Source organism: Oncorhynchus masou, chromosome 13 (assembly GCF_036934945.1).
Source record: "Oncorhynchus masou masou isolate Uvic2021 chromosome 13, UVic_Omas_1.1, whole genome shotgun sequence".
Classification (NCBI taxonomy): domain Eukaryota; kingdom Metazoa; phylum Chordata; class Actinopteri; order Salmoniformes; family Salmonidae; genus Oncorhynchus; species Oncorhynchus masou.
Genome location: NC_088224.1, coordinates 91,432,808 through 91,445,021, shown reverse-complemented (window position 1 = coordinate 91,445,021; position 12,214 = coordinate 91,432,808). Strand labels below are relative to the sequence as shown.

Here is a 12,214-nt window from a genome sequence, read left to right as displayed (position 1 = left end):
ACCATGTATGTCTCACTAGGTCAGGGTATTTAAGCCTCCACCATGTATATCTCACTAGGTCAGGGTATTTAAGCCTCCACCATGTATGTCTCACTAGGTCAGGGTATTTAAGCCTCCACCATGTATATCTCACTAGGTCAGCCTCCACCATGTATGTTAAAGGGTATTAAACCTCCATGTATATCTCACTAGGTCAGGGTATTTAAGCCTCCACCATGTATGTCTCACTAGGTCAGGGTATTTAAGCCTCCACCATGTATATCTCACTAGGTCAGGGTATTTAAGCCTCCACCATGTATATCTCACTAGGTCAGGGTATTTAAGCCTCCACCATGTATATCTCACTAGGTCAGGGTATTTAAGCCTCCACCATGTATATCTCACATGTATGTATATCTCACTAGGTCAGGGTATTTAAACCTCCATGTATATCTCACTAGGTCAGGGTATTAAACCTCCACCATGTATATCTCACTAGGTCAGGGTATTTAAACCTCCTCCATGTATATCTCACTAGGTCAGGGTATTAAGCCTCCACCATGTATATCTCACTAGGTCAGGGTATTAAACCTCCATGTATATCTCACTAGGTCAGGGTATTTAAGCCTCCACCATGTATGTCTCACTAGGTCAGGGTATTTAAGCCTCCACCATGTATGTCTCACTAGGTCAGGGTATTAAGCCTCCACCATGTATATCTCACTAGGTCAGGGTATTTAAACCTCCTCCATGTATATCTCACTAGGTCAGGGTATTAAGCCTCCACCATGTATATCTCACTAGGTCAGGGTATTAAACCTCCATGTATATCTCACTAGGTCAGGGTATTAAACCTCCTCCATGTATATCTCACTAGGTCAGGGTATATCTTAAGGCCTCCTCCATGTATATCTCACTAGGTCAGGTATTAAACCTCCTCCATGTATATCTTAAGCCTCCACCATGTATATCTCACTAGGTCAGGATATTAAACCTCCATGTATATCTCACTAAGGGTATTAAACCTCCACCATGTATATCTCACTAGGTCAGGGTATTTAAGCCTCCTCCATGTATATCTCACTAGGTCAGGGTATTTAAACCTCCACCATGTATATCTCACTAGGTCAGGGTATATCTTAGGTCAGGGTATTAAACCTCCTCCATGTATATCTCACTAGGTCAGGGTATTAAACCTCCTCCATGTATATCTCACTAGGTCAGGGTATTAAACCTCCTCCATGTATATCTCACTAGGTCAGGGTATTAAACCTCCTCCATGTATATCTCACTAGGTCAGGGTATTAAGCCTCCACCATGTATATCTCACTAGGTCAGGGTATTAAGCCTCCACCATGTATATCTCACTAGGTCAGGGTATTAAGCCTCCACCATGTATATCTCACTAGGTCATGGGTAGGGTATTAAGCCTCCTCCATGTATATCTCACTAGGTCAGGGTATTAAGCCTCCACCATGTATATCTCACTAGGTCAGGGTATTTAAGCCTCCACCATGTATATCTCACTAGGTCAGGGTATTTAAGCCTCCACCATGTATATCTCACTAGGTCAGGGTATTAAGCCTCCACCATGTATATCTCACTAGGTCAGGGTATTAAGCCTCCACCATGTATATCTCACTAGGTCAGGGTATTAAACCTCCTCCATGTATATCTCACTAGGTCAGGGTATTAAGCCTCCTCCATGTATATCTCACTAGGTCAGGGTATTAAGCCTCCACCATGTATATCTCACTAGGTCAGGGTATTAAGCCTCCACCATGTATATCTCACTAGGTCAGGGTATTAAACCTCCTCCATGTATATCTCACAGGTGTATGTATATCTCACTAGGTCAGGGTATTTAAGCCTCCACCATGTATATCTCACTAGGTCAGGGTATTAAGCCTCCACCATGTATATCTCACTAGGTATATTAAACCTCCTCATGTATATCTCACTAGGTCAGGGTATTTAAGTATTAAACCTCCTCCATCTCACAGGTGTATTAAACCTATGTATATCTCACTAGGTCAGGGTATTAAACCTCCTCCATGTATATCTCACTAGGTCAGGGTATTAAACCTCCTCCATGTATATCTCACTAGGTCAGGATATTAAACCTCCATGTATATCTCACTAGGTCAGGGTATTTAAGCCTCCACCATGTATGTCTCACTAGGTCAGGATATTAAACCTCCTCCATGTATATCTCACTAGGTCAGGGTATTAAACCTCCATGTATATCTCACTAGGTCAGGGTATTAAACCTCCTCCATGTATATCTCACTAGGTCAGGGTATTTAATGTCTCACTAGGTCAGGATATTCCTCCATGTATATCTCACTAGGTCAGGGTATTAAACCTCCATGTATATCTCACTAGGTCAGGGTATTAAGCCTCCTCCATGTATATCTCACTAGGTCAGGATATTAAACCTCCATGTATATCTCACTAGGGGTATTAAACCTCCTCCATGTATGTCTCACTAGGTCAGGATATTAAACCTCCATGTATATCTCACTAGGTCAGGGTATTAAACCTCCATGTATATCTCACTAGGTCAGGGTATTAAACCTCCTCCATGTATATCTCACTAGGTCAGGATATTAAACCTCCATGTATATCTCACTAGGTCAGGGTATTAAACCTCCACCATGTATATCTCACTAGGTCAGGGTATTAAACCTCCTCCATGTATATCTCACTAGGTCAGGGTATTAAACCTCCTCCATGTATATCTCACTAGGTCAGGGTATTAAACCTCCATGTATATCTCACTAGGTCAGGGTATTAAACCTCCTCCATGTATATCTCACTAGGTCAGGGTATATCTTAAGGGCCTCCTCCATGTATATCTCACTAGGTCAGGGTAAACCTCCTTTATATCTCACTAGGTCAGGGTATTAAACCTCCTCCATGTATATCTCACTAGGTCAGGGTATTAAACCTCCATGTATATCTCACTAGGTCAGGGTATTAAACCTCCATGTATATCTCACTAGGTCAGGGTATTAAACCTCCATGTATATCTCACTAGGTCAGGGTATTAAACCTCCATGTATATCTCACTAGGTCAGGGTATTAAACCTCCATGTATATCTCACTAGGTCAGGGTATTAAACCTCCTCCATGTATATCTCACTAGGTCAGGGTATTAAACCTCCATGTATATCTCACTAGGTCAGGGTATTAAACCTCCATGTATATCTCACTAGGTCAGGGTATTAAACCTCCTCCATGTATATCTCACTAGGTCAGGATATTAAACCTCCTCCATGTATATCTCACTAGGTCAGGATATTAAACCTCCTCCATGTATATCTCACTAGGTCAGGGTATTAAACCTCCTCCATGTATATCTCACTAGGTCAGGGTATTAAACCTCCTCCATGTATATCTCACTAGGTCAGGGTATTAAACCTCCGCCATGTATATCTCACTAGGTCAGGGTATTAAACCTCCTCCATGTATATCTCACTAGGTCAGGGTATTAAACCTCCTCCATGTATATCTCACTAGGTCAGGGTATTAAACCTCCTCCATGTATATCTCACTAGGTCAGGGTATTAAACCTCCATGTATATCTCACTAGGTCAGGGTATTAAACCTCCTCCATGTATATCTCACTAGGTCAGGGTATTAAACCTCCTCCATGTATATCTCACTAGGTCAGGGTATTAAACCTCCTCCATGTATATCTCACTAGGTCAGGGTATTAAACCTCCTCCATGTATATCTCACTAGGTCAGGGTATTAAACCTCCTCCATGTATATCTCACTAGGTCAGGGTATTAAACCTCCTCCATGTATATCTCACTAGGTCAGGGTATTAAACCTCCACCATGTATATCTCACTAGGTCAGGGTATTAAACCTCCTCCATGTATATCTCACTAGGTCAGGGTATTAAACCTCCTCCATGTATATCTCACTAGGTCAGGATATTAAACCTCCTCCATGTATATCTCACTAGGTCAGGGTATTAAACCTCCTCCATGTATATCTCACTAGGTCAGGGTATTAAACCTCCATGTATGTCTCACTAGGTCAGGGTATTAAACCTCCTCCATGTATATCTCACTAGGTCAGGGTATTAAACCTCCATGTATATCTCACAGGTGTATTAAACCTCCATGTATATCTCACTAGGTCAGGGTATTAAACCTCCTCCATGTATATCTCACTAGGTCAGGGTATTAACCCTCCATGTATATCTCACTAGGTCAGGATATTAAACCTCCTCCATGTATATCTCACTAGGTCAGGGTATATCTCACTAGGTCAGGATATTAAACCTCCTCCATGTATATCTCACTAGGTCAGGATATTAACCCTCCATGTATATCTCACTAGGTCAGGATATTAAACCTCCTCCATGTATATCTCACTAGGTCAGGATATTAACCCTCCATGTATATCTCACTAGGTCAGGATATTAAACCTCCTCCATGTATATCTCACTAGGTCAGGATATTAACCCTCCATGTATATCTCACTAGGTCAGGATATTAACCCTCCATGTATATCTCACTAGGTCAGGATATTAACCCTCCATGTATATCTCACTAGGTCAGGATATTAACCCTCCATGTATATCTCACTAGGTCAGGATATTAACCCTCCATGTATATCTCACTAGGTCAGGATATTAAATCTCCACATATCCATGATATTCCTGATTTCCTTTAAGTGCATGATGGTTTTAGTTTGTAGTGTGATTTCCTTTAAGTGCATGATGGTTTTAGTTTGTAGTGTGATTTCCTTTAAGTGCATGATGGTTTTAGTTTGTAGTGTGATTTCCTTTAAGTGCATGATGGTTTTAGTTTGTAGGATTTCCTTTAAGTGCATGATGGTTTTAGTTTGTAGTGTGATTTCCTTTAAGTGCATGATGGTTTTAGTTTGTAGTGTGATTTCCTTTAAGTGCATGATGGTTTTAGTTTGTAGTGTGATTTCCTTTAAGTGCATGATGGTTTTAGTTTGTAGTGTGATTTCCTTTAAGTGCATGATGGTTTTAGTTTGTAGTGTGATTTCCTTTAAGTGCATGATGGTTTTAGTTTGTAGTGTGATTTCCTTTAAGTGCATGATGGTTTTAGTTTGTAGTGTGATTTCCTTTAAGTGCATGATGGTTTTAGTTTGTAGTGTGATTTCCTTTAATGCATGATGGTTTTAGTTTGTAGTGTGATTTCCTTTAAGTGCATGATGGTTTTAGTTTGTAGTGATTTCTTTAAGTGCATATGGTTTTAAGTGTGATTTCCTTTAAGTGCATGATGGTTTTAGTTTGTAGTGTGATTTCCTTTAAGTGCATGATGGTTTTAGTTTGTAGTGTGATTTCCTTTAAGTGCATGATGGTTTTAGTTTGTAGTGTGATTTCCTTTAAGTGCATGATGGTTTTAGTTTGTAGTGTGATTTCTTTAAGTGCATGATGGTTTTAGTTTGTAGTGTGATTTCCTTTAAGTGCATGATGGTTTTAGTTTGTAGTGTGATTTCCTTTAAGTGCATGATGGTTTTAGTTTGTAGTGTGATTTCCTTTAAGTGCATGATGGTTTTAGTTTGTAGTGTGATTTCCTTTAAGTGCATGATGGTTTTAGTTTGTAGTGTGATTTCCTTTAAGTGCATGATGGTTTTAGTTTGTAGTGTGATTTCCTTTAAGTGCATGATGGTTTTAGTTTGTAGTGTGATTTCCTTTAAGTGCATGATGGTTTTAGTTTGTAGTGTGATTTCCTTTAATATGATGGTTTTAGTTTGTAGTGTGATTTCCTTTAAATGCATGATGGTTTTAGTTTGTAGTGTGATTTCCTTTAAGTGCATGATAGTTTTAGTTTGTAGTGCGATTTCCTTTTACGGTCCATAGAGGTATTTAAAACCGTATTATAATCTCCCACCATAATAATAGTATTTTATTGCTTGTAGGCTTGATCGATTATTATATATATTTTTAAAGAAGCGTGAATCATCATTATTTGGACCGTATAGATTAATGAGCCAAATCTGTTTATGGCTCAATAACATATTTTAAAAGAATCCATCTACCTTGCAGATCTGTTTGGATAGTTTGCACATTCGGATCAAAATGATTGTTAATCAATATCATCACCCCATTTGAGTTTCTTTGAACATAGGAGAAGTATTTTTCACCCCCCCCCCCAGTCCCTTTTCCACTCAACTTCATCTAAAATTGTTGACTGAGTTTCCTGTAAACAATAGATATTATATTCCTTCTCTTTTAGCCAGGTAAATACTGATCGTCTTTTCTTATTATCTGCTAAGCCATTACAATTAGAACTGGCTATACTTATTTCACCACTTACCATAATGAGACAAGTTACAATTCTATTCATCATAATATATGTTTGCTAAACTTATCCTTAAAAAGTGTCCATATAGCTGTACAGAGTAAACCTCCAATTGTTCTCCGTTACCCACTAAAACCTCCCCCCATCCCAAGTTGGTTTGTCGTCCCAGTGACCGGCAGACCATCCCTGCCCACCCGGAACCCAAGTCCCCTCGGAGACCGGGACCCATCAACTGAAAAGAGCACACTATGCTACCTACAGGATGGAAGCAGCAGTCAAATACATTTCCAACACCGTCACCTCTACTATACTGTATATAGTTATTTTAAAAAACAAACACTTTTTCCACATTTTGTTACGTTACAGCTTTAATCTAAAACGGATTCAATAAATGTTTTGTTTCCAATGATCATCCTTGAGATTGTTTTCTACAACTTGATTGGAATTCACCTGTGGTAAATTCAATTGATTGGTCATGATTTGGAAATGAACACACTTGTCTTTATAAGGTCCTATGGTTGACAGTGCATGTCAGAGCTAAAACCAACACATGAGGTCGAAGGAATTGTCTGTTGAGCTCCGAGACAGGATTGTGTCAAGGCACAGATCGATTTTTTTGATTTTTGGAAATGATGATGGTAATGGGAATGATGATGACGATGGTAATAATGATGACGATGGTAATGATGATGATGGTGGTAATGGAGAAGATGATGGCAATGATGACGACGATGGTAATAGTAATGACAATAGTAATGACAATGATGATGACGATGTTAATGATGATGACGGTAGTAATGATGATGACGGTGGTAATGATAATGGCGATGGTAATGGTAATGATGATGACAATGGTAATGACGATGACAGTGGTAATGGTGATGATGATAATGATGATGATGATGATAATGATGATGACGGTAGTAATGATGATGACAGTGGTAATGGTGATGACAATGGTAATGGTAATGATGTTGGTGGTGGTAATGGTAATGACGATGACAGTGGTAATGGTGATGATGATGGTAATGATCATGGTGATGGCGATGGTAATGATGACGATAGTAATGATGATGACGGTGGTAATGGTGGTTGACGGTGGTAATGGTGATGACAACGGTAATGGTGATGATGATGACGACAGTAATGGTGATGATGATGACGGTGGTAATGGTGACAACGATGGTAATGATAATGGTGATGATGATGACAATGGTCATGATGATGACGGTAGTAATGGTGATGACAGTGGTAATGGTAATGACAGTGGTAATGGTGATGATGGTGGTAATGATAATGGTGATGACGATGGTAATGATGACGATGGTAATGATGATGATGACGGTGGTAATGATGATGATGACGGTGGTAATGATGATGATGACGGTGGTAATGATGATGATGACGACGGTAATGATGATGACGACGGTAATGATGATGACGGCGGTAATGATGATGACGATGGTAATGATGATGACGACGGTAATGATGATGACGACGGTAATGATGATGACGGCGGTAATGATGATGACGACGGTAATGATGATGACGACGGTAATGATGATGACGACGGTAATGGAAATGACGACGGTAATGATGATGACGATGGTAATGATGATAATCTTAATGACGATAATGATCCTGTGTCTCTCTGTACAGGTGAAACAGATCATGGAGGAGGCGGTGACGAAGAAGTTTGTCCACGAAGACAGCAGCCACATCATTGGCCTGTGCAGTAAGTACACACACACACACATACGCGCTCCCTCCTCTGAGAGCTCCTCAGCTGATAATGTAGTGACTCTGGGGGAAGGACACTATTTGACGTCACCTGTGTCGCTGACTGCAGCAATGGAAAGTTAATAACCACACTGGAGTCAATAGTCAATGGAACCTAATTTTAGAGGTTCCCTTGTTGCACAACATGTACTTTCTCCAAGAAAGAGTGTGTGTGTGTGTGTGTGTGTGTGTGTGTGTGTGTGTGTGTGTGTGTGTGTGTGTGTGTGTGTGTGTGTGTGTGGCCTCCGTAATGCAGTCAGTATCTTCTGGAAGGACTTCCAGTGGAGTGGAGGGGTTTACTCAGTTTCCGGCCGGATGGCTGCGAGCCGGTGAGCTGGCGAGTTGGTGACTCACACCTTGACGACCGAATCTGCTAACGCCACACCGCGGGGGGGGGGGGGGGGGGGTTAGCCGCTGCATATCTTCCCCTGTGTGTGTGTGTGTAGTGCAGTGTTATATCTTCCCTTCAGGGCCAGGACAGAGCCGTAGAGTTTGACCAGGGCTCATACACACTATGTAGGGTGCTATTTTGAAAAGGAGAAAGATAGATATACAGGGGTCTGGGAATATGACGACCAGGGAACAGTGCAGTCTGGTGATTGAACTATCAGGCTGTAATTATAGCCATTTAAAGGTGCAATCTGCAGTTGTTACATACATTTTTGGACTTATATATTAATGATATGTACATGTTGATTCTTGAAGAATATAACTTGTAAATTCCTCATGAGCTTAGTTCAACTGTCACACTCCATCAGAACCCTTAATATAAGCTAGTTTTACTTCAATGTTTGCAAACAATGTAATTGTAAACAAACACTGTATGGTCTCAAAACGTGGTTACAAATATAATTTGGATTAGGCTTGGGCGGGATTCAGATTGTCATACCTTCATACCGACCTTGTGCCATCTCGGGATGTTTGGTAGTACCGGCACTGAACACAAGGAGAGGTATTTTCAAACCCCACTGAGTCTCTGTAATCCGAAGGTTAGCAATGCTAACAAGTATATGTAAAATTCCCATAGAGAATGCTAGCTAAATACTAACGAGCGCATTGCAAACATTTTATACAGTTTCTGACATAAATTATTTGCAGGACAGACATACTAGCTAATAAAGTTATGCAAGTAACTAAAAAATACATCTCACAGTTTGCTGCACGCACATAACAAATATCAGACAGCAAGGCTCTTGATCCAGGAGGGGATTCTCTGCTGTTACCAAACGCTTGATTTTGCAAGAAGCTAACAAGCTAGATAGCTAACTACTGTTAGTACAACTGCAGCGCATTTAGCACATTGTAGACCGTTAACTTAATAGTTATAAGATATCTAGCTGTCAAACATTTAGTTGTGAATTTAATACTGTAATTAGATCGTGCTGCGCAACAGTGACTCACAAGAAATGAAGAATGCATTATGCTTTATCTCCTAATGTATTTTACAAGTGGACTGCAGGTATTTACTTAAAAAGTAGCTAAAAAAATAATATATATATATACACACATCAAAGAAAATAGTTGAAACAGTATTGACAGTATTGAAAAACCATCCCGTGGCTATTTCCAAATATCCTAGTATACGGTATACCGCCCAAGCCTAATTTTGTTATCATGGATGGTCCGTCCTTGCATCCACAGGGCTCTGAATTTGAGATTGGTTTAATTTCCCCCAGCCCCATCCCTCAGCTGTTTACCGAAACAGTGGCGGGGTGTCCGCTTTGTTATTGTTTGAACTGCAGATTGTCCCTTTAACAATAGAGACGGTTCAGTACAGATGATGCTGTCGTGGCAGCTGGAGCTAGTGAGGAGCGAGGACATCCTTTGTCCATCGTTAATGTGATAAATACTATTCATTTGTCCGACAGCGCTTTTAAGATGATCTGTAGTCCACAGCAGCATGTGAATCATAGCTTTGTCTGTATAGGAGCTGACCAAATGGAGCCATATTCCCTTAGGGATAGGGTGCAATTTGGGACACAGCCTATGAGAGCTGGCCAAACACAGCCGTGTTCCTTACATGTCAAAAATAATACATTTCTTACCAATATGTTATCAGTCCCTTCAAGTGCTCCCATGACTTATCTGAAAATTCAACTTGGGGTTATTTATACATTTGTGTTATGTATAAGTTCGCCTCCTTTATCACATGTTACGTAGGCTAGAGTCCTACGTTCTGTTACGCCCCTATGTTTTCCGAAACCTCTTTAGAAAAAGTTTCACTTTGTTATGTATAAGTTTGCGTTACGTAGCTAGAGACTGAGTTTCTGGTGAAAGAAGGAGCCAGTTGTCCACATTTCCATCGAGCTAACAAGCTGTGGGCCGTTTGGAGGGTCAGCCAACGCAGGCGGGGGTGTCTTAGCTTCTAACTCCTAGCCTACGGACCAACGGATCGATGGGAAAATTACCATCCTCCTCCTGAATCACTTGGTCTCTGTCTAAAATGGCACCCTATTCCCTATTGTAGACTCTGGTTAAAAGTAGTGCACTATATAAGGGAGCAGGGTGCATTTGGGACTTACCCTAGCATATTATGTCAAAAGTGAGCTGCTTGGCTGAGGATGGTGTGGGAGCGAGGGGAGGATGGGCTGCAATTATCATTTCAATATTTTACAGTGCCGGGAATACACCATGGTAAATAATGGTCGGAAGTGCAAAGGGAATTTAAGGCTTTACTTTTTTAAATTTTGTTGTCTCATTTGAATGAGTAATGGCATAATTAGGCCAACCTTGTGGGATAGTGTACCGTGTGTGTATGTATTTTTTTTACCTTTAGTTAACCAGGCAAGTCAGTTAAGAACAAATTTTTATTTTCAATGATGGCCTGGGAACAGAGGGTTAACTGCCTGTTCAGGGGCAGAACGACAGATTTGTACCTTGTCAGCTCGGGGGTTTGAACTCGCAACCTTCTGGTTACTAGCCCAACGCTCTAACCACTAGCCTACCCTGCCACCCCGTATTGTGTGTGTGTGTACTGTGTGTGTGTGTACTGTGTGTGTGTGTACTGTGTGTGTGTGTGTGTGTGTACGTGTGTGTGTGTACGTGTGTGTATTGTGTGTGTGTGTGTACTGTGTGTGTGTGTGTACTGTGTGTGTGTGTGTGTGTGTGTACTGTGTGTGTGTATTGTGTGTGTGTGTGTGTACTGTGTGTGTGTATTGTGTGTGTGTATTGTGTGTGTGTGTGTGTGTGTGTGTACGTGTGTGTGTGTGTATTGTGTGTGTGTGTATTGTGTGTGTGTGTGTGTGTACTGTGTGTGTGTGTGCGTGTGTGTGTGTATGTGTGTGTGTGTGTGTGTGGTGAATATACACGGAGTGTAACAAAACATTATGACATGAATCCAGGTGAAAGATATGATCCCTTATTGATGTCACCTGTTAAATCCACTTCAATCAGTGTAGATGAAGTGGAGGAGACCTGGTTAAACAAGGAGTTTTAAGCCTTGAGACAGTTGAGACATGGATTGTGTATTCAGTGCCATTCAGAGGGTGAATGGACAAGACAAAAGTTTTAAGTGTCTTTGAACTGGGTTTGGTAGTAGGTGCCAGGCGCACCGGTTTGTGTCAAGAACTGCAACGCTGCTGGGCTTTTCACACTCAACTAGAGGTCGGCCGATTATGATTTTTCAACGCCGGTACCGATTTTTTTATTTGTATATATTTTTTTACATTTTACTAGGCAAGTAAGTCAGTTAAGAACAAATTCTTATTTTCAATGACGGCCTAGGAACAGTAGGTTAACTGCCTGTTCACGGGCAGAATGATAGATTTATACCTTGTCAGCTCGGGGATTTGAACTTGTAACCCTTCGGTTACTAGTCCAACGCTCTAACCTCTAGGCTACCCTGCCGCCCCGATTATTGGAGGACCAAAACAAAAAAGCCGATACCGATTAATCGGACAATTTTTGTATTTATTTGTAATAATGACAATTACAACAATACTGAATTAACTTATTTTAACTTAATATAATACATCAATAAAAATCAATTTAGCCTCAAATAAATAATGAAACATGTTCAATTTGGTTTAAATAATGCAAAAACAAAGTGTTGGAGACGAAAGTAAAAGTGCAATATGTGCCATGTAAGAAAGCTAACGTTTAAGTTCCTTGCTCAGAACATGAGAACATATGAAAGCTGGTGGTTGCTTTTAACATGAGACT

The 12,214-nt window shown here is 40.5% G+C and overlaps 1 protein-coding gene across 1 annotated transcript in view; it reads left to right on the top strand.

The window, feature by feature from the left end:
* LOC135553214 (small G protein signaling modulator 2-like) overlaps positions 1-12,214 on the top strand; it is a 295,429-nt gene that overhangs the window by 29,647 nt on the left and 253,568 nt on the right. Inside the window, 1 exon segment of the mRNA XM_064985388.1 lies at positions 7,934-8,009. Coding sequence (XP_064841460.1) covers positions 7,934-8,009 — 76 coding nt within the window.